This window comes from Thamnophis elegans, chromosome 14 (genome assembly GCF_009769535.1).
Source record: "Thamnophis elegans isolate rThaEle1 chromosome 14, rThaEle1.pri, whole genome shotgun sequence".
Taxonomy (NCBI): domain Eukaryota; kingdom Metazoa; phylum Chordata; class Lepidosauria; order Squamata; family Colubridae; genus Thamnophis; species Thamnophis elegans.
The window spans coordinates 23678972-23701627 of NC_045554.1; the positions used below are offsets into that span (position 1 = coordinate 23678972).

The 22656-nt window shown below is 48.2% G+C and overlaps 1 protein-coding gene across 1 annotated transcript; it reads left to right on the plus strand.

The window, feature by feature from the left end:
* Positions 1-4298: 4298 nt before the first annotated feature.
* On the plus strand, positions 4299-8015 carry CFAP20 (cilia and flagella associated protein 20). Its single transcript, XM_032231326.1, has 6 exons — positions 4299-4512; positions 4706-4785; positions 4970-5081; positions 5255-5443; positions 6085-6195; positions 6858-8015. Exons 1-6 carry the CDS (start codon positions 4429-4431, stop codon positions 6861-6863), a joined length of 582 nt encoding a protein of 193 aa, XP_032087217.1. The 5' UTR covers positions 4299-4428; the 3' UTR covers positions 6864-8015.
* The last annotated feature ends 14641 nt before the right edge of the window (positions 8016-22656 follow it).

Below are 22656 nucleotides of genomic sequence, written 5' to 3' on the forward strand. Positions count from 1 at the left end.
TTTATTTTTTTTTAAACAATTCCTGATGTTATAAATGACATAAGTTTGTTATTTTTCTCTGCCTAGGAAGAATGAGAATGAAAATACTCAGGCTTGTTGAAGCAGCCTGTCAGGGTTCCAAATAACAACCAAAATTAAATCAGAGTCCGAGGCAAAGTATTGCTCTAAGTTCCAATTTAATAAGAGAGCCATGTTGGCACATCTGGGAAAACCCGAATCTGAGATTTCTGGGTTTTCCCCACCCAGTTGAGAGTTCATAATCTTGCCCCCACACCCACAAGTCCATCACATGATCCAGTCTTCCACTGCCATGCTGGCATTTCCACCCATCCAGTTTCGGTCAGGTGCAGAGACAAAGGATGACCTTGGTTTTCTAGAAGGAATTTTGTTTTGACAACATCACATTCTACTCCTTACTATTCCCCGCTCCCAATCCCCCACTAATGAAACAGCATAGTAGAAGAGAATATTAGTGTGGCAGGCCAAGGATCCCAAAAAGAATTGGCTGCAGGCCTGACATGGCCCTTATCTGTGTAGTCGAGTGTTTCATACTCTAGGCGGCTAGAATGACAGGTTTGTGCACTCTTGGGACCTTCAGGAAGGTTGCAAGACTTCAGCCTTTTTCCCAGCACTTTGCTCCCTGGGCTTCGAAGCAGCACAAGGGGATCACTTACAACCTTTCCCTTGGTGACAATGTTCCCTCTAATTTTTTTTTCAGTGTGAGCGGAAAAGTATAGTGTTTGAGCGGCACATTTTCATCCCTGAGCACCTGATTTTTTTTCACAAAATCAGTGTTATTTGAAACTCAAAGTTATGTTAATTCAAGGTACCTGCTTAATTAAAAGGTTCAAGTTCAAGTTTAATTTCATTTATAGGCCACCCAATCCCGGAGGACTCCGGGCGGCTTACAGAGAGGGGAAAGAAAAAACAATAATAGAAAATAAAAATAAAATAGACAAGTTAAAAACAACACAGATACATTCATTTCAGTCGGGGCTGGACCTCAACAATGAGGTCAACAGCCCCAGGCCTGCCGGAATAGCCAGGTCTTGACAGCTTTTCTGAAGGCCATGAGAGTGGGTGAGGTCCGGATTTCTGGGGGTAATTCATTCCAAAGGGTCGGAGCAGCCACAGAGAAGGCTCTCCTCCGGGGAGCCGCCAGCCGACATTGTCTGGCTGACGGTGTCTGAAGGAGGCCCACTCTGTGGGATCTTACCGGCCGTTGGTAAGCACTTTTATAAAAGTGTTATATAATATCAGTATCACTTATAATACTGCAAGTCTGCAATATTAAAATACTTCTATAGTGTTTACGGTAATGTACACTGTTATTCACTGAAAGTCTGTCTGTCTCTCACAGTTTCTCACGTCTGTCTTTAACAACCATTCCGAGTACACTTTGTCGCGCTGGTCACTGGCGCTTTATGCAATCGGTTCCAAATAGCGCAGCGTGGTAGATAGATCAGAGGTCTTCAAACTTGGCAACTTGAAGACTTGTGGACTTCAGCTCCCAGAATTCTCCAGCCAGCAAGTCTTCAAGTTGCCAAGTTTGGGGACCCCTGAGTTAGATGCATGCCTACTCGACCGTAAATCTGAGGGAATCTAGCTTAAATGCCTAGCTGGCTAGAAACGGATAACAGGATAACCCCCCCTTTCTCAAATGGCACCGGCTGTTTGCCGCAGGCAGAGCTTGCAGGGGGAATGAACCATTGTGCCCAGGGAGGACGAAACGGATTAAGCCCACTTTTATTTCTTCTCCGAAAAGAGAAGGGATTATTAATCAGAAGGCTTTAAAAAAGACAGTGGAATGTAGGACACATATCAAGGATTATATGTAATGGGGGGGTGTAATCCTCCATGTCTCCCCCCCCCCTCACCCAGGAGAAGGCTGGGAGTGGGTGCTTTCACAGGGAGGCAGGTCAAGCAGCAGTTTTTGATTTCGGAGATGGGTGGGGAAGGGAAGTCGGGCGTTTGCCAAATGTTACACGGTGACATTAGAAATCACTACGCGGCAGTTGGAAACTGCTGCGCGGTGTTTTCCTGTCAAGTGCGCGGCCACACAGCTTAGAGGGAACATCCTTCAAAGTTAAAACAGCACTAAAATAAGTGACTTACAACTGATATTCACACTTAATGACCGTTGCAGGATCTCCATTGTCACATGATCAAAATTCAGATGGTTGACGACTGACTCATATTTATGACGGTCGCAGTGTCCCATGATCCCCTTTTGCCATCTTCTGACAAGCAAAGTCAGTGTGGGAGACAGATTCACTTAACATCCAGGTCACTAACTTGTCAACTGAAGTGAGTCACTTAACAACTATGGCAAGGAAAGTCATAAAATGGGTGAAATTCACTTAACAACGGTCTCACTTAGCAACAGACATTCTGGGTTCAGTTGTGGTCATAAGTCAAGGAGTTCCTGTAAAGAGGTTACAAACAATAGTTGTCTGGGGCAGTCAAGAGACCTCTGCTGAGGGTACCTCTTCAAGCAGGAAGCAAAGCTCTTGGGGCCCATCCAGTCCCAGTAGAATCCAATATCTGTTGCATCCTATTTATTTTCCTAATGGAAATAGAACTTCACGGGAAGATGCTCTCTGGGCCTTTGTGTGTCGGCTGTTTCTGCAGAACTCCCAGCCATGCTGTCACCTGCAGGAATTGTCCCATAGAAAAATTCAGCAAAGGGACCTGCATCTGGGCTTGCTAGTTTACTTGCCTTGACTAGGTAAGCTCATAGCTCACCTGTGTAACCTCAAGCAGCATCAGCTGCTGCAAATAAGAAGAAGGGCTGCTTCAGATTGCTTCCAATTAAAGAGAAAACCATACCAGGAATGGAAATTACGGGGGAGGTCAATCTGGAGGTCAATCTGCAGGGACTTTTGAAAGTTACCTCGTAATCAGCCTGGGCAGCCTGGACAACTGGTTGCCCCAGTGCAGGTGTTGGATGAGATGCCCCTGCAAGGCCTCTGCCTAGCTGCCCATTGCAGATGCCCTGGCAGGAAATGAAGCCATGGAAAGTCAGGGCCCAAGCAAGCACCCTTGATACCTAGGCAAGAGACAGAAGCAGCAGTCATCTCCCCACCCCCTACTCCCTCCCCACCCGCATTGGCAGTTGTCTCCCTAACCTAGACAGGGCCTGACCCTTCACCACCACCACCACCGCCAAAGGAGGCAGCTATTGGGGCAGCTTTTGCTGCCAACACTATTTCCATTGACAAAAATGGATAACGTCATGTTGAGTTGTCCTAGATCCAGCATGGCAGCCCAAATGTGCTTTGAATGTCCCAGGGCAGTGGGGGCGAACCTTTTTTGCCTCGGTGGCCAAAAGCACACACACACGCTCTCACGCATGCGCTCACCTGCCCACCCCCATAATTTAATTCCCCCCTGTGCAGTGTCCCCTGCGCATGCACATGTGACACACACACAGCTGCCCCTACGCATGCGCGCACGGCTCTCTCTAGAGCCTGGGGAGGGCGAAAACAGCCTCCCTGACCCTCTGGAGGCTGGAAACGCCCATTTTCTGACTTCCAGTGGGCCAAGTAGATCCATTTTGTACCCTCCCCAGGCTCCAGAGGCTTCCCTAAAGCCTCCTGAGAGTAAAAAAAACAGCCAGAAATCAGCTGGCCAGCATACACGTGTGAGCTGGAGCTGATAGGGCACCATCAGGGTCCCAGGGGATGCGAGATGGATGTTGCCATCCATCTCACATGGATGCCTGGAGGGAACCATTAACTCCTGTATGGGGCTTTCGTTGGAAACTTGTGCTGTGGCCACAATTGGGATGCCTGGCTCTGCCCAAACCCCGCAGCTTTCCAGAAGGAAGGTTGCGCCTGCAGCTGGGACTCCTGGGCCTGAAGCCTCCACAACCAGAGGCAGCCAATTCGGGAGGCCCCAGAGGCTCCAGGCAGGGCATTCCCAGGATGGAGCAAGGCTCTTCTTCCTCGCTGCAGTGGCATCTGTTGCCTTCCTGGGAGGGCGGGGGGGCGACCAGATGACCTTCGAAGCCCCTTCTGGGAATCCATCCCGCTTTCCTCCTGCTGTGAGTCCCTCCGGAGGGCGCCGGTTGGGGAACCGCTGGACAGGCCCGCCAGCCCCGCCTTTCGCCTCCGGGGATCCTGTCCCCTTTCTGGATTTCGGGGGCGGGGCTTGTGAGCCCCTCGCCCCGCCCCCGGTTGCCGCGGCGACAAGAGGCCTCCGACAACACAGGGCGGGAGGCAAAACGAGTCCCTTTCGAAAGTAGTCCGTCTCCTGGCGACGGGGCGCCGCTTGAAGGCGGCCGGCGAAGGCGGAGCGGTTTCTGGACGGCAGCCGACGCTTGTCTCCCTCCGCGCCGGGGCCTCGGCGTGAGGGAGGCGCGCGAGGCGGCTGGCAGGCGGCCGGTGCTGAGGGGGCCCGGCGGAGGAGCAGGCCCGCGGCGACGGGATGTTCAAGAACACGTTCCAGAGCGGCTTCCTGTCCATCCTCTACAGCATCGGGAGCAAGCCGCTGCAGATCTGGGACAAGAAGGTGCCGGCCGGTGACTGGGCCGGCGGGGAAGGCCCGGCCTCCTCGGCCTTGCCCGCCCTGCGCCTGCTTGCCGCACCTGGCCTGAGCGGGGCGGGGAGCCCGGAGACCCCGGAGGCGCTGGGCGGAGGGCTGGGCAGGCCGCGCGTGGGTCCGGCCAGGCGGGCGACGGTTGCTCCTCTCGCTTCCCCGGCAGGTGCGGAACGGCCACATCAAGCGCATCACCGACAATGACATCCAGTCACTGGTGCTGGAGATCGAGGGCACCAACGTCAGGTAGGAGGGGGGAGAGGGGCGGCCTCTCCGGAGGACGTTTCTTCTTCCCGCTCGCTGCCCGGGCTCTGCTCCCACAGGCAGGCCTGGATCTCGCAGCTGGGCCGTCGGGGGGGAGTTGGGGGATCGGAGGGAGGACTGGGGGGGGGGGGTCGCCCTGGTGGCAGCTGCTGTTTCCCCTCCACAGCACCACGTACATCACGTGTCCCGCTGACCCAAAGAAGACGCTGGGGATCAAGTTGCCGTTTCTGGTGATGATCATCAAAAACCTGAAGAAGTACTTTACTTTCGAAGTGCAGGTGGGTGTGCAGCCTTGTCCAGAGGGAGGAGAATCCTGGTTCCCCGCGGGGGGGTCTTAGTAGCTTAACCCCCACCCCACCCCCACTAGGGGCAGGGGAGGCTCCGGCTGCCCTTCACCTTAACGCCGCCTCAACGGCATCTCCATACTAGCGGAAGGGTCTCCTTCTCTTAGGTGCTGGATGATAAAAATGTGCGCCGACGGTTCCGTGCCAGTAACTACCAAAGCACCACCCGGGTCAAGCCTTTCATCTGCACCATGCCCATGCGCCTGGATGATGGCTGGAACCAGATCCAGTTCAACCTGTCGGACTTCACTCGCCGGGCCTATGGCACCAACTACATTGAGACCCTGAGAGTCCAGGTAGAGAGTTTGAGGGCCGAAAGCTTCCCAGGGGCTGATCAATTCCTAGTGATCCCCATGAAGTTACTTCTCCTTAAAAAGCTTTGGTATACCAAAGGGGGAGGGGGGCAGGAAAAGCAGAAAATCATGTCTCTCTGGAGAGCTGGTCCTCCTGACTGTTGGGTAATCGTTGAATAATTCTTCCAAACAAGTTGTATTATAAAACACATTCTGTAGCTGTTTCATTTGCCCTGTGAATTCACAAACTAAAAAAAGTGTCCTTTCATTAAAGCCAAGGAATTTTCTGAGCAAAACTGTAGGAGAGAACATTTGTCTTAAGGAACTACAGCCTCTTCCCATGAGCCAATGTTGGGTTTTGAGGATGGCATTTTCAACAATTATTTGAACTCCCAAGATATCAAATTGACACAAAATAATGCATAAAGAAAGAAGCAGGACTTGTTTTAAGAGTCAGAGGGAGGAGGATCTGTTATTTCAAGTTACAAAATTTACCAATAATGTAAGATGGACCCCCTAAAATTGTATTTATTGCTTCAAATGACTGATATTTTTTTAAAAAATAGTAATACCTAATTTTAATTCAAGATACTCTTGAATTAAAGTAGCTCTTGCTGCATCTTCGGGTATGATTTCCTTTTCAGATCCATGCAAACTGTCGCATCCGCAGGATTTACTTCTCTGACAGACTTTACTCTGAGGACGAGCTTCCTGCTGAGTTCAAACTTTACATTCCTGTCCAGAACAAGGCAAAGGTGAGCAGGGGATGGATGGGATGTTCTGTTCCATGAAGAGTCCTACAACTATAAGTCTCATTAGGGCAGTTGTGGGTGAGAGACCTATATTTGCATTTGGTGTTCTTAGCAAAAATATCTGAGGCCAAAAAATCACTTGCTCTCAATGGAAGTTGGTGTCTTGCTTGTGTTTCCAAAATAAATTCTGGAAGGGCTCCCTGTGCCAATGTTCAAGCATTGCTCATTCCAGGAATTCACCCAGAAGCATCTCCCCAGAGAAATGGCTGTATAGTCCCCGCTTGAACACATTGACTGAAAAAGAGACCATGTTTCTCTTAGTCCTCCCCTCCTGAGTTGCTCTTACTGTTAGAATGTTTTTCTATCATTTGAAGGAGGCATTTTAGTAAAGGAGTTGGTCTCACAGTCTGTGGGCACTGCTGCTGTTGTGAGAATGCACAGCACATGGGCCCTGAGAAGTTTAGGGAGTCCAGCAAGTTCCCCCCTCAGCAGGCCGCATTTCAAACCCCAGTTTCATTGTGGTTGAGCGCCATGTTCCCGACAAATCCTGTCTTGTGTTTCTAGAGATGTATGCTGCCCAAAGAGTTGACTTTTTGTGTCCAAGTAAAAGTTTGCTATGTATATATTGAATAACATTGTCTCTTTGCACATGTTGCCCAATGCAGCAATGATGGCGTGATGGGGAGCCTCCGGCAGAAACAATGTGAAGATGCTGATGGAAGAGTATTTTTTTAAAATTAGAAACAAAATGTAGGTGTGGATTTCCTTGAGTAACTATATTTAATAACAGTTGATATCTGTGATGCTGGGACCAAACAAAACAAAATATATCATTGTTCCGTGTGAGAGATGGATCGGGCTCCACTTTGAAGTTGTGGATCACTCCTAGGGAGACCATGAATCGTGGAACTGATTTGCCTAGCAAGTGGAGGCTTTTGTTGAAGCAGTTCTGAAACCCTGGTGCCCTCACAGATGCCAGTGGTTTCCTTCTTTGCTCTGTCTCTGTGTTTGCCCCAAGTGCGTGTGAGCTACTCTTGTCCTGAAAGCTGCTATTAAATATTTGATTTCCTTTGTAAGGCTGTGCTGGTCTCTCTTGGCTATTTGGAGCCAAAGGTTCCTCCCTGCCAGTGCAGTGTAAAAGCACAGGGGACAGCTTCTCTGTACACCAAGAGTTGGTGCAGAGTCCACAAATTAAACTGAACCATAATAGTTGGTCCATAAATCATGCTAAGCCACAATACATTTTTGCTTCTTGCTATGTGTCCCTCCTGAGCAACAGAAATGGGCATTTTATTGATTGGGAAAGCAAAGGCAGCCTTTGTCTATGAGGAGACCTAATGGGCAGAGCTGCTGCCAGTCCATCTAGAGAATAGCCAGGCTGCGAGAGGTTTGGCGGACTGCATCCTTCATAGGTTTGCTGAGCTCCCCAGGATGGCACTGTAAGAAGAACCCTTGCTAGTCTAGAAGAGATTCTGTCAGCATCTGTCTCCTGGTGACTAGTTGATTTTTTTTCCCAGCAGGAGGGAATGACATTTGCAGGCTGGTTCTCCCTGATATTGCAGATGTTTTCTAAACTTTGCTCTTTCATTAATCATCCCAGATAGCTTGGCTTGGCTTCTGCTACAGACATCTGACAAAGGACAGAGCTGGTCAGTTTTTGTTCTGGTTAGCTTTTGGTTTGCAGCAAGATCAGGGCTTGGGTGAGGGGGAACTTCACACATTCTGATAAAAATTTGACCAAATCCGATGTTGACTGACCATGATTACTTTGATTTATTAGATTCATATGTTGCAGCCAATAACAAATAAAGTTATAACCAGAAGCCAGCATTGGTTTGTTAAAAACAGATCTTGCCAAACCATTCTTATTTCGTTCTTTGACAAAGTGACTAAATTAGTGGACTAACAAAACACTGTGGACATACCGGTAGTATACTTAGATTTCAGTAAGGCATTTGACAAAGTAGACAACAACCTATTTCTTGATAAGCTAGAAAAAAGTGGGATAGACAGCATCACCACCAAATGGATTTGTAACAAACAGTACTCAACAAGTAGTCCTTAATGGATCTACATCTACATGGAAGGAAGGAAGCAGTGGGGCACCACAAGGCTCTGTCTTAGGCCCAAAACTCTTCAATATCTTCATAAATGACTTGGATGAGGGAATAGAAGGGGAACTCATTAAATTTGCAAATGACACCAAACTCGCAGGAATCACCAACACCCCAAAAAGCTCAGGATCCAAAAAGCCCTTGACAGACTTGAACAATGGGCCTTAACCAACAAAATGAAATGTAACATGGAGAAAAGCAAGATTTTATATCAAGGCAGGAAAAACCAATGGTACAAGTACAGATTACCATATTTTTCCGAGTATAAAATGAACCTTTTTCCTCTGAAAAAAGAGGCTGAAAATCTGGGTGCGTCTTATACACTGAATACAGCATTTTTTGCCTCCCAAAGCCTTGCCCCTTCACAAAAATGGCTGTGCATAGCCTTTAGGAGGCTTTCAGAGAGCTCCTGGAGGCTGGGGAAGGCAGAAATGAGCAAAAACCGGGCCTCTTTTGCCCCTCCCCCCCAGTCCTCAGTGGCGCTCTATAAGCCTCCATAAGGCTATGCATACAATTTTTTTGACAAAAAAACAGGACAGTTTTTGCTCATTTTTGCCCCCCTCCCCCCGGAGCACTCTGCAAGCCTCCCCAAGGCTATTCATGCTTTTTCGTTTTTTTTGGGGGGGGGAACGTTTTTGGGAGGTTTGCAGAGTGCAAAAACTTTTTTTTCCCTTTTGGAAAGCTCTTTAACTGATTGATGAGAATTAGATTGATCAAGTGCTGTGCCAGTAGAAACAAAGGTGCTGCAGATTGTCAGCTATTTCCTTCTCCAGCATATGGATAAATACACCTGGAAACGTCTACCTACCTACCTTCTCTCTCTCTCTCTCTCTCTCTCTCCCTACTTACCTACTGTATTTCTCTCTCTCTCCCCCTCTACCTACTTACCTACTCACTCTCTCCCTACCTATCTACTGTATTTCTCTCTATTTCTCTCTATCCCTTTATCTACACACCTACCTAATTTCTCTCTCCCTACCTATCTACTGTATTTCTCTATTTCTCTCCAGCCCTCTACCTACCAACCTACCTACTCTTTATCTATCTATCTAGTCCTTTATCTACCTAACTACTCTCTCTCCCTCTCCCTATCTACCTACTATATTTCTCTTTCTCTCCCTCTCTACCTACCTACTTTTTTTAAAAAAATGCCTCTTCAAAATCTTGGTGTATCTTACACTCCGGTGCGACTTATACTCTGAAAAATATGGTAGGCGAAATGTGGCTCAAAAACTAACTCTAAAAGGGACCTTGAAGTCATACTGGATGATTATTTAAACATGAGTTGGCAGTGTGCAGCAACCAAAAAAGCTAATACAAGCTTTGATTGCATAGAATCAAAATCACGTGAAGTATTAGTACTGTTTTATAAAGCCTTAATAAAGGCCACACCTGGAATTCTGCATCCAGCATTACAAAACAGATGTTGATACTTTTTTGGAAAAAGTGCAAAGAAGATGATTAAAGGCTTGGAGACTAAAACATGAATGGCTGTAGGATTTGGGTCTGGCTAGTTTAGAGAAAAGAACTGGGGAGAAATGATAGCAGCATTCCAGTATTTGAGAGACTGCCACAAAGAGGAGGAGGAGGTCAATTTCTTTTCCAAAGCCCCAGAGGGCAGGACAAGAAATGATGGATGGAAACTAATCAAGGAGAGAAGCTAGAATAACGGGAAATTTCCTAACAGGGAGGACAGAGATCCAGTGGAACAGCTTGCCTTTAGAAATTTGGGTGCCTCATCACTGGATATTTTAAAGAAGAGACTGGACAGCCAGTTGAAATAGTCCATGGTCTCTTGCTTGAGTAGAGAGTGGTGTGGACTAAAAGACCTCCAAGGTCCCTTCCAGCTCTGTTCTATAATTTATTGCCTATGACTTACAAAGCAGAATAGCTGAACTCAACATGCAAACGGAAGGCTAAATTCTACTAGAAGAAAAGAGCTGGTACCTGGGTGTGTGATGGATGGCTTTTACATGGACAACAGCAAAGCTGCGGCTCCTTGCAAGAGACTGCAGGAAGCTGTTGGTAAGCCAGAGGCATCTCCTTGCCCTGCCAGGGCTGAGCCTCCACAGCCTGCACTGGGCTCACAATGCCTCGGGGTTGAGGGAATGAGCCCATCCTGCACCAGCCTGAGCTTGGTGCAGATTGAAGAATGGGAGGAAGTGCAGCACAATTGCAAGATTCTGTCACTCCAATTTCAACAACCCTCGGAGTTGATTTCCTGGTCTGGTCTGGTCCACTTTGGGTCAAGGTGCACTGAGCCACTTCTCGCCATCCGGCTACAGCCGCGCACCAAGGCCTGCAGGCAGAATGGAGTCACGGAAGATTGGCAGGCTGGTACCCCACTTTGGGTAGTTGGGCTGGCCAGGCAAATGAACTGGAGGAGCACAAGTACAGGTAGTCCTTGACTTATAGCACTTCATTTAGTGACCGTTCAAAGTTAACAACAACCCTGAAAAAAGAAACTTAGAACTGTTCTTCAAACTTATGATTGTTGTGACAAACCCATGGCCACATGATCCCAATTCAGCCCCTTGGCAACTCTTTCATAGGATGGTCACAAGGTCCTGCGATCATGTGATCACCTTTTGTAACCTGACAAGCAACAGGAAAGCCGGGTTCATTTAACAACCTTGTTACTAACTTAACAACTGCATTGATTCACCCTAACCCTTAACTGTGGCAAGAAAGTTTGTAAAGTGGGGGAAACTAAACAACAAATTTTGGGCTCAGTTGACATAAGTCAAGGACTACCTGTATAAGATGCATACCGTATTTTTCAGACTATAAGACGCACCAAGATTTCAAAGAGGTAAGAAAAAAAAGTGTTTGTCCTCGCAAAAATGGCATTTTTGCCTTTCCCCACCGCCCAGGAGCATTCTAAAGGCTTTAGTAGGATTAGAGGAAGGCAAAAAATGCCCCCGTTTTGTGAGAAGTGGCCCATTTTTCACAAAAGTGGGATGCGGGGGCAGGGCTTCAGGAGGCCAAAAATAGCTGTATTCAGTGTATAAGATGCACCAACATTTCCATGCTCTTTTTTGGGGGGGGGAGGTGTGTCTTATACTCAGAAAAATACAGTACACACTAGCCATAAGTGACTAATGAGTGATTGCTGGGAGTCATCCAATTGAGATGGCCTCCTGCTCGCCCTCCATCCTTGTGTGCCCGCCAGAGACGAAATGGAAGAAGCTGCCGTTGCAAGCAGGAGAGGAAAGGAGCCGGCAAGGGATACCCAGCAAGCGGGTTCCAGCATGGGCTCTGACTGGATTTGCACCATAACTCTTCCAGCTGAGATAGAACCAATTTGGTTTAGTGGTGAAGGCACCACGCTAGGAACGGGCAGAGCGTGAATTCTAGTCTCTCCATGGGCACAAAGCCAGCAAGTGATTTGTGGCCAGCCCCCTTGGTCCTACAAAGGAGGCATGACAAGCCACTTCTCAAAAAGCAGGCTAAGAAAACTGCAGAGATTCATCCAGGAGTCAAAAAGCCAAAATCAAATCCTGGGATTACTTTGTGGGGTTTTAGCCTACCTGCCTCCAGGCTAAAGTGCAAGCACAGACGTTCTGTCAGTTCATCTGAGATGATTAATAACACGACAAAGTTTGGTGCCAGGGCAGGGAAAAATATAGTTAAAGTGATGAAAGGGCTGCAGTCTAAATGCCACCAAAATAGAAACCCCCACCGCCCCTTGATGGATGGCGGCCTGCAATTCTGCTCCTGCTTGCTCAATGCTTTTTCTGCTCTGAATGGAAAGGAAGGTGACCATCCTGAAGGGCCCCGAGACCTTTGCAGGTTTTTCCCTGCAAAAGATAAATACAATCACCTTTCTGTTCTTTGAAGTAGCCACCAGGTGGCGTTCTTCTGGTGTGTCCCTTGAGCCTGTCCAAAGAAGAAGGTTGCAACTCCTGAAGTTCCTCCTGGCTCCCACTTCCAAAGCCATCTTCCCTCCTTCCAAGTGCTGGACAGGCTTCAGCAACTCCTATTGGACTCCCAAGACTCAAAAAGGCAGCAGTCCGGATGGCTGGTCAAGGAAAAGGCCTGAAAAGCCTCAGGGGTGAGTTGGGAGGGCAGGGATTCCCCACTCCTGGGCTGGGTCACCAGCTTCCCTGCTTGCTTGGGAATGGTACAAGGGGCAAGGTGGAAACTGCTGGCAGCCTCTCACCAAGGCCTGGGTGGGTCAGTGGAAAGCTGCTCTGGAGCCCAAGGGCAGCCCGGAAAAAGGCTTCTTGGTTACTGAGCTACAAGCAGATTTCTAAAAACAGTTCAGATTAGCATTGTACACGGAGAATACTGTGGCTGCCTTCACACAATGTGCCCTAAGTCATTGGTACACACGGAAGTCGATGGAGGGTTCCGTGTCAAGCCAGCCTGCTTTGTGGCTCAGCTCCACTGGAAGGAGGTGTTGGATGAAACCAAACAGATTTGTGGTGTGGAAGTCAAAAATTTATAATGCCGGGTTTTAGAGTGCTCCGTCACAGGAGGCTTCTAAGGGGGGACTGGACAGCCCCTTGCCTGGAATGGCACAAGGACCCCTTCTTGAGCAGGGGTTGAACGCCTCCGGGGCCCCTTCCAGCTCTCTTATCCTGTTATTCAGAGTCTCTGGGTTGATTTGGGTGGATGTAGAAATGGCGTAAAATAAATTTTGGAGCTGTAAAAAACTAAAAGCAAATTTGTGAACACAGAATGTACTTTTGTGTTAATGCTAAATATGTGTTAATTATAAGGGAATGTAAATTAATAAAATGGCATCCTATTGGCAGAGAATGCCAGCCCCTAATGTGTGAACGGAGGGTGGGGGTGTTCTGGTCGTATGATGAGAGGTAGAAATGTTGTTCGATCTCTTCTTGAAAACCTCCAGGGATGGAGCAACCACAACTTCTGGGCGCAAGCCATTTCACTGATGAGGGTTCTCCCATTTGGATGGAGACTGGGAAAACACCCAGAGGCTGTGGGGCCCCAGGACTTTCTCCTGCCAAGGCTGACTTGCCAGCTCCCAGGGACTTCTGGCTCTTCTAGGCTGAACCTGGACGCAACCTGGCCAGGGCCCTCCGTTGCTCCCAAGTGGGCTCCTGGTTCCTCTTCTTGGGCAAAACACTCGTCTTCCCCCAATCACGGGCTGGATCTGCCCTCCAAGTGATTCCTTGGGGAGCCTCTGGCCAACTCCTTGGGATCCACCAAGTCCTACTCAGCTGCTCTTCCCAGGCAGGGCTCACTTCTCGGGGCTGCTATGGGAACAGGAAAGCCTCTGCGGAAGCTGTTGCGTAGACAGCTGGAAGAAGGGGGCGAGGGGGCTGGCTGGACAGCAGAAGGCCCTCATTGTCCTCCACTCAGCATCTGGTGCTGGTCCTCCTGACCTCTGCCCGCTTCCTGGCGCCTCTTTCTCCCCCTCCCTCCGGGCTTGGCAAGCTGGGCCTGCTTCCCTTTCTCAGAGAATCCCCTTCTTCAAAGAACATGGAAGAAAGAGCCTTTTTGCTGCTCCCGAGGGAGCAGAAGGAGGAAAGATTGTCCTTTCTGGTAAAATTATGGACGAAAGGGGCCCTGATGGGTTTTTGCTGGTCGGCAGAGCAGCTCTGCTCCAGGCCCATGAGCTGGAAGTGGTGCCCACTGCCAATGGACAGAGCCCTGGGGCGGGAGGAAGGGTGCAGATGCCTGGGAGGTTCTCAGGATCCCTCCTACCAGCCATGATCCTGGCAGGGCTGGAGGGCCAGCAAGCAGAGTGGCTGCCCGGTGCTCTCTTCGCCCAGTTCTGCCAGCTGTTTCTGAAGTGTCAACTTACAGCACTGGAGTAGACCGTGTTAGATGAGCAAATATAAGAGTAGAAAATGTTGAAAAAAAATCAACTTTGGGGGAAGCATCTCCATAATGAGTGTCAGCTGCAGAACAGAGGAAGAGCAGCTTCTCATATTTTTCTCCTGAGGTTGCTGCAGGACGTGATAGCAAGAGCAACAGACTTACACACTGTTCCAGAATGCTTTACTCCAAGGGTCTGCTGGCTGGGGAATTCTAGGAGTTGAAGTTGCCCAGGCTTAAAGTTGCCAAAGTTGGAGACCCCCTGCTTTTCAGCACTCTCAGTGGGCAGTTTATGAAGTCAGCCTGTTGCCCCCAGCAATTAGGTTCCTCGTTTTACCGACCTCAGAAGGATGAAGGCTGAGTCAACCTTGAACCCCATCAGTTGCAGGCAAGGTTTGCCTGCTATGTTGCCCTTTAGCCGCTGCGCCACCATGGGGATGGATGAGGTCCTTACAAAAAACTGGAGCCAATTATATATCGGAATATGCACAGAAGAGGAAGAAGGCTGGCAGGAGAAAGATGGTGCTTAAAAATGGGCTGATTCCATTGACCGGATCCAAGAAAGAACTGCACCACGGTAGCAGGTAGGCACTCCGAGAGCTGACATCAGCTTTGGGTCTCAAGACGTTAGTCGAAGGTTCCTTTGGACTTCTGCTTGCAATTGTTCTCTGGCAGCCAAGGAGGCATCTTGGCTGGTGCCACGAAAAGGCCTGTCTGAGGCCTTAAACTACGGAGCTGCATTAGCCTCCACATAAAAGTTTGTGGGGTTTGCCACGGATTTAAAGCTATAATTAATTCCTGGGTTTCTCTGTTCCTGCAATTATCCACGGCAGAAGCCCCCAGGACTCCACAGCAGGACATTCCCTGGTTTGCGGCCTGGTCTTCAGCTGTTCCTCCGAATGCCAGAGCCTCCAGCAGCTGCCCTTGTCCTGAAGCACCTAGACGTCGTGCACGTTCCAGTCAAAGCATCGCTCAATATTATCCTCTCATCAGCCTCCTTCCGGGCAGAAAGAAGTTGGAGTGCAAGTGGCGGATCCAGGCCAGGCCAATATTTGAGAGGCGTTTCTCTAATTGGCTTCCCCTAATTGTAGAGTCCCTGCCTTCCTCTTTGCCTGGCACAGCCAAGGGGTGGTCAGTCAGAGCGCCAAACGTCATCATGTTGGTCCAAAATCCTCTTTTGCCTTAAGCTAATTGGGCTACGTGAAAACTCTTGTTCTGTAGTTTCTGTTTCGAATTGGAAATCATTTGGCCACAAGCAAAAGTATTTTTAACTAGCTTAAGCAGCCCTTAAATATAACCCCTGAATTAATTTATTTAGTCTGGAAATAACTTTGGTTCCATAAGCTAAAATCTGGTTTTCCTCTTTCAACTGGATAATTTCATCAAAGGCTTCTTCTGGGTGACTCGGATGTGGCCCGGGGCTTCTCACCTTGTTCCAGCAGAGAAAAGTAGTGCTGTCCTTTTCTCCCCAACCGCCCTGACCCTGCTGGCTCCTTCTTCTTCCATTTCTCTTCACCCACCGGCTGGTCCTAGGCAGCTGCAGGAGGCGCCCGTTGTTCTGAGAGCTGGCTGAATTCCAGACTCTCTCACTGTGTCCTGCAGACTTGCTCCACTGGAGCAGTAGCTTCTCCGTGGCACGACTTCCAGCTCCTGGCACTGAACCTGGAAGAAGAAGTCTCTGGAGATTCTCAGCCATTCGGGTCGTGGTTGTCCCAAAGGTGCTTTTTCAGGAGACAACTGGACTTTCTTGTTTTTTCTTTGACCCCTTTGAATAGTGTGGAAGTGGGAATGGATTTCCAGAGAAAAAACAATTGCAGACTAGAGGAACCAGGAGTGCCACTCAGGTGACCTTGAGGACACAGATAAACTTCCAAGTGGCCTCAATGACCCTCTCAAAGGATGCAAATGACCAGCTGCCTGCAAGGAGTATAAACCCTTCCATTCCCCACCATCCTGTCAGAGCTGAAGAAGCTTCGTGGATGAGAAGTGAAATGATAGTGCTGGGGATTTCAACCTGCCATCACTCGGCGAACGCTCGGATGGAGCACAGGAGTTCATGGCTTCCATGACAGCCATGGACTTGACCCAGGTAATTCAGGGTCCGACTCATACAGCGGGTCACACGCTCGACCTTGTGTTTCTCTCGGAGCAGTGGAGACATGATCTAGAATTGAAGGGCATTGAGATCTTGCCCTTGTCATGGTCAGATCACTTCCTACCGAGGCTCGACTTTCGGAAATCACTCCCCCACTGTAGGGAGGGGGAACCGATTGGTGGTTCCGCCCCAGGCGCCTGATGGACCCTTCGGGATTTCAGATGGCACTTGGTGAGATACCTGACTCCCTTGCCCACAGTCCAGCAGAGTCCTTGGTTGCGGCTTGGAACACAGCGGCGGCTGAGGCCCTAAACTGGATTGCGCCTTTACCGCCTCTCCACGGCAGTGGATCCAGGAGGGCTCCTTGGTTTACCGAGGAACTCCAGGAAATGAAGCGCCAAAAGAGATGCCTAGTAACTCCGAATCCGACAGAACACAATTAAGAGCCTTCATTAGGACTTATCTAGTGGTGATACGGGTGGCAAAATGTGCTCATTTTTCCGCTCTTATTGCATCCGCAGAATCTCACCTAGCCGTCCTGTTTAGGATAACCCACTCCCTCCTGAAAGGGAGGGATGCGGGCGAGCCCTTACAGGGTAGAGCTGAGGAATTTGTTCAGTTTCTGTTGGATAAAGTCGCTCGCATTTGGACGGACCTGGACTCCACTTGGACAGTACCAGCCGAGATGCCGGGGGAGGGCCTTGATCGGATTTCTTGGAGCGAGTTTCAACTTGTCGCTCCTGAGGAAGTGGACAAGGCCATGGGAGTGGTGAGTGCCTCCACCTGTTTACTGGACCCGTGTCCTGGCTGGTCTCGACCAGCAGAGAGGTGACAGGTGGCTGGTTCCAGATGATTGTTAACACCTCTCTTCGGGAGGGATCCTTCCCACACTGTATTTTTATTCTTAAATTTTTATATGTTTTTTTTATCTTGCTTCTGTAAGCCGCCCAGAGTCCTACGGGATTGGGCGGCATACAAATTTTATTAAATTTCAAATGTCTTCAAAGAAAAAAAAAAGTCCAGTTGCCTCTGGAAAAAGCACTTTTGGGACAACCTGGAAGAACTTCAGCTAGACATCCAGGCTGAAGTGGATCTGCCAAGGATCCTGTGTCCGTTGCTTTGGGATCCCCCATTAGAGCTTAATAAAGGCGACAACGACCAGTTTTCTTGTTCCTTGATTTCCTGCCCATGATTTGGGTCCCTGCTTGAGTGCCAATCTATGTTCGCTGCTAAGATGGGCTTCAATCCACCTTGCCCAAAGTTTCCGTGCTAAGCAAGATGTTGTTAAGAGACTTTTGCACCATTTTTCAACCTTTTCTGTCACAGTTGTCAAATGAATCACTGCAGTTGTTGAGTTGTACAGTTGCTAAGTGAATCTGGCTTCCCCATTGACTTTGCTTGTCAGAAGGTCGCAAAAGGGGATCATGGGACCCAGGACACTGCAACCGTCATAAATATGAGTCAGTTGCTAAGCGTCCAGATTTTAATCATGGTTGTTAGTGTGAATGTCACTTTTTTCAGTGCCATTGTAACTTTGGTCCCAGGTCAAGGGTCAAACCCGATGCCTGTTTTCCTTTCTCCCACCTGAACTGACCCAGGATCAGCCCCATCGCAGGGGGAGGCTGATCTGATTTCCTCAGCACCAGTGTGTCTTCAGTGGAGCCAGGCTTCAGGGAAATCCTCCTCCCAAATTCTAGCTTGGGCCATTCTGCCTTCTGGCTGGAGTTGTTCAAAAGCAGGAAGGGTAAACTTTTTATAAAAATGACATTGTTTTATTGCATTTAAAACTGCCCAGGACTAGGGCCAATTTTTGCCCCAGATTTAATGAGCAAAAAGGCTTTGCAGATTCCTGGTGGGCTCAGCACTTGCTGCCTTTTGTGGCTGTGTGTTTAGCAGTCATCCTAAGGACTTTTGTTGATGTTCTTGCCTCTTCGGATACATTCTCCACCTTCTCATGGTCTCTCTTTCACCTCCATCCTTCCAGATATTGAGTGCATCTATAACAGCAGAACTATGTTCATACTCAATCTGCCAGAAACTTTGCTCTGGAAATTTCCACTTCCATTTGGACTGATTCTGCCCGCCAGCTAGTAAGGACACTCTATCATTTATTTGCAGACAGACATGGCTTGAGTGGCCTTTTTTATTAATTACATGAGCAGCTGGATGGATTTGTTCTTGCACAATCCAGATTCCTCTTAAGGAAAGACGTTAACAGGATGCAGATGATGTATGAAATATATTGCTGGAATGTCCAACGGTCAGCTCAAAGGCGAAGACAGAAGCTGCTCAGTGTGGACTTCAGCAGAGCCCTGGGCCTGTTTCAACCCTGCTCTCCTCCTTCAGTGGGGAAGAAAGCCGGCCTTTGTCTTACGCTTATAGGCAGCTTCAGATTCAAGGACTGGGCAAAATTCCTTCCTTCCTCCACAGCTTCTCATCACAAGGACTTTCCTTTGCTTTGGGGGGTGGGGGTGGGCAACGGCATTTGGGCATCTGCAACTGGAGCCCTGAAGTGGAGGATTTCTAGGCAGACGTAGAAGGTTGCGTTTGCCTAATTGTCTTCTCACAATACAAATGTTTGAGGAACCGCAGTATCATAGTGTTGGAAGAAATATCCATCTGGTTCAATTCCAGGCTGGGAGAAAGGCACTGGACAAAATGGAGGCTGGAGGCTGACTGGAAACGTGGTTTAATTATGAAGCAGAACCACCAAGCACATTGTTCTGGTGCAGCTGACCACATGGAGTTGAGAGTGGGTGGTTTTTATACCATCTCTTGGGCTTTGCACTTGAACGTCCTCTTCCTGTGCAAAAACATGTATTCTATTGGCTGTTGTCTGACTCCCATGGGGCCATGTAGGGGTCATAGCTGGCTCTGTAGGTTGTCTGAACTCCCAGGTTTGGTTGAAGTTTCTGAGGGTGATGCAATGTCCTTAGGAGATTGTGCAATGCAGTGAGCTCTGTCTTTTAATGGGTTAATCCTATGATGTCTTGAAGAGTCATGTCTTAATCCCTTCACCCTGGATCTGAAGGTCTTTTGTTTTGTAGATAGGCTGGCCCTGTCCTTCTCAATGGGCACAAAATATATGAGTTTTTGTCTCCCTTAAGAATTTTTCTTTTAGGGGAAATATTTTATCCTGCCTTTTTAAAATATTCCTCAAAGTATTTCATTCTTCTAGGAAGCGGGTGGTGGTGGCTTCCCACAATAGAGTTGGAAGCTCCCCTAGGCAAACCTTTTGTGTCACTGATGACCCCCCCAGTTTCTGCATGAAGGCTTCCTGCAAAGGACCATCCATGGACGACATGAGACCTTCTTCTGCTGACTGGCAACTTGTACAGTCAAGCCATCACTCCCCATACTTAGTCAGGACTTCCTTCCTTGTACTATAGGAGGAATAGCCATTTATTGACTGATTGCTCTTGTGGCCTTATCAATAAAATAAAAGACAGTTTGAAATGATTTTGAAATAAGAAAGAAGGAGTTAAAGTGATAAAATGCAAGTGTGTTACTAAAGACAGACAGTAATCAGATAAATTAATCTGCCTTTGCAGGGTACCCCAATTTGTTCAATGTATAGGATGACTGACAGTTACAAACTTAGCAGTTCTATGTCCAATATACACATTTGAGTCCAGGAGGAAATATGACACTCTGTGGTTCAAATTCCATGGAGCTGTTCTTTCCAAAAGGATGCTAAGTATTTAAGCCTTATTGGGGCAAACAATTGACAGTCAAACGAAATATGAGAAATACTTTCAGCGCCTGGATATACGTACAGGTTCTCTCAAAATGTGACACGTAAAAGTGCCCCTTTTTTGGCTGTGAAGTCCAGTAACTCAAATCTTGTTCTTCAATAGACTCTTCTTAAAGACTCTGTCAGATTCAATGGCAAGTATTGTTCTGAATAATAATTTTAAAAAACGCATTTATTCGTGACCAACCAATGTAGGGATCTCTTTTCAGCCAGGAATTCCATGTCAGTTTGATGACCAAGACTCTTGGCTTAAAAATGTCCCTTGCCTGTGAGGCCTATTGAGAGTGGATGCTGGGTAGAAAACTGGGCCACACTCACCTGTCTGGTTAGGCTATTTTGGGAAGACTATTTGAATGGATCCTCTGCCTCTCAAGTATGTGACAATTTTAGTTATTAGAGTGCTATGTAAGGAATTAATATATTTTTTCTGCTCTGATCGCAAAGGCAGAGGTGTTCTTATCCATTCTCAGGCTACATTTTAAAAATGGACTATATTTGTTCAAGTGGGGCAGCTTTATTCAGCCCCCCACAATTCTTGCCCACAGGGAGTTTGGGGACTATTTCTGCCCTGAATACTTTCAATATGAGGATCAAAGTACCTGGGTAATTGTAATTGCACACTCTTTTAATACTGTGTTTCCCCAAAAACAAGATAGGGACTTATTTTATTTTGACCCCCCCCAAAAAAATAAGTGCTTGGTCTTATTTTTGGGGAGGTCTTATTATTTTTGAGGTGCAGGAGGAGGCAAGTGTGGTCGCCTCATGGCTGCTGCTGTGTTGCAATAGGACCTCGGTCCTCACCAAGCTACTTTTAAAATGATTTAATCGCAACCCAGTTTTGGTAAAACCTCTCCTAACTAGGTAAAAAATTCATTTATTCAATAGGCTCCCCATTTATCTGCCAGTTATATTTCACACTCTCTCTCTCTCTCTTTTTTTTTTTTTTTTTTGCTAAATAGCATCAATTTAAATTTGTTTTTGTTAATGTTTAAAGAATTAAGTAGGTATTTAGCTCCTGCAGTAGTCTTCCCAGGCCTATTTGGAAATGGGCCATTACAAGTATGACACTGGCATATAAAAGGGTATTAATAAATGTATCATGGATTTTTGGCATACGAGTGTCTGCAGCATACAGGAATCCTGGTAAATAATTGATACGGAAATTAAAAAGCCCTGCCTGAGACTGTTATGAGGGGATCGACTGTTCCTTAGAGAGCCATTTACAGCTGGGCAGACTTTCAAATGGGCCTTGGGCAGAGGGTCTTGATCCCATATTTAAGCTGGTCAATTTCATCAACAGAATGTTTCTATTTATAGACTCAAAAGCAGCACTGAGATCTAAAAATGTGGTAATGGAAAGAAATCTTAGTGGAGGAAAACGCCGGATTCAGAGCAGAGCCTGTGTTCCACAATAGGAAATTGTCTCATTTTATACCACCTCACAACAACACAATTAACAAATGGCAAGAACTGACTTTTTTGTGGGTTCATGTCCACAGGGACCTAACAGAGCAACAGAGAGTAATTTCTCTCCCTCTTCTGTGCCTCTCAGATACTCAAAGTCTGTCATGAAATGCTCACTTGACCATCTCCTCTCCCCTCTGCCTCCCCTCAGGCTGAACTTCTGGTTGACCTTCTCAGCCCTCTTGCCACTCCCTCAGAAGCTTCCTTCTACTGTGGCAACCAACACTGCAGTGGTGTGTGTGTGTGTGTGTGTGTGTGTGTGTGTGTGTCTGGGCAGTGCATCCTGGAACTGGGCCCTCAGCAGCTGCCTCCCCTCCTTCCTCCGGGACAGGGCCATGGTCAGCCGGGGCTCCAGTTCCTTCCGGGAGAAGAATCCTTCCCAGAGAATTCCAGTCCTGTACAAATTGCAAGCATATCTTGCTATCTACAAGTGACCGAAGAGTTAATGACCTCCATGGCAGAATCCATATGGGGAGCCACGTGGGTCCCACCTTCTTTCCAAGTGGGTTGATACCTTAAGAGCTGCATTGGTGCATCTGGCCAGCTGTGTGAGCCAAGGAGGCCATTTACTTCATTTGACAGAATGGGATTGAATTCAGTAACTAAGTTAAGTATCCTCATCAAACCCAAGTAAGGGAATTTACAGCCTGGATGGTGCAGGTTGCAAACTCCCCCGGCTGGCACTTGGTGCCCTTCAGCAGCAGCAGCTCACAAGAGACTAAAAGCCCCTAAGCCTTCCAACCACCAAATGGAAAACTGAGGCTGGCTGCCCAAGACTAAGAGGCATCGAGAAACTCCCTCGGCTCTTGGGCAGGCGAGGGGGAGCCCCCAGGCCTTGGGTTGGCACATCTGGGGTCTGTTCTCCAGAGACCATGCTCAAGTCCCCTAAACTGAGTGTGTGTGGGGGGGTCCTGCCTGTCTTGGGGGGGTATCCTGGGAAAAGGCTGCCAGGACTGATAGGGCCACACCTCCCCATCACTTCCAGACTTTCCTAGGCAGCGGAGGAAAGCAAGGGACCCGAGTGAGGATTGTTGGAGTGGTTGGCCTGCCCCAGTTCTCCAGGCGGGCCCTGAAGGGCTGCCAAGCTGTCCTCACCGGCCCCTTCATGCCCAGCTGGCTCAAAAGGCCTCCGAGGACCACAGAGGGAAGGCTGGACTGGTCCTCAGCTCCTCCTCTGAGGGAAGCAGCTTCTCTTCTCTTCTCTGCAGCTCCAGGAGGTGCAGAAGAAAAAGTAGCTTACACAAAGC

Excerpts from the sequence above, each read along its gene's own strand:
- CFAP20 (XM_032231326.1), top strand. The coding sequence starts at position 4,429 with ATGTTCAAGAACACGTTCCAGAGCGGCTTCCTGTCCATCCTCTACAGC. Across the intron at positions 4,786-4,969 it reads ATCGAGGGCACCAACGTCAG|CACCACGTACATCACGTGTC; the intron begins GTAGGAGGGGGG and ends TCCCCTCCACAG. Across the intron at positions 5,082-5,254 it reads ACTTTACTTTCGAAGTGCAG|GTGCTGGATGATAAAAATGT; the intron begins GTGGGTGTGCAG and ends TCCTTCTCTTAG.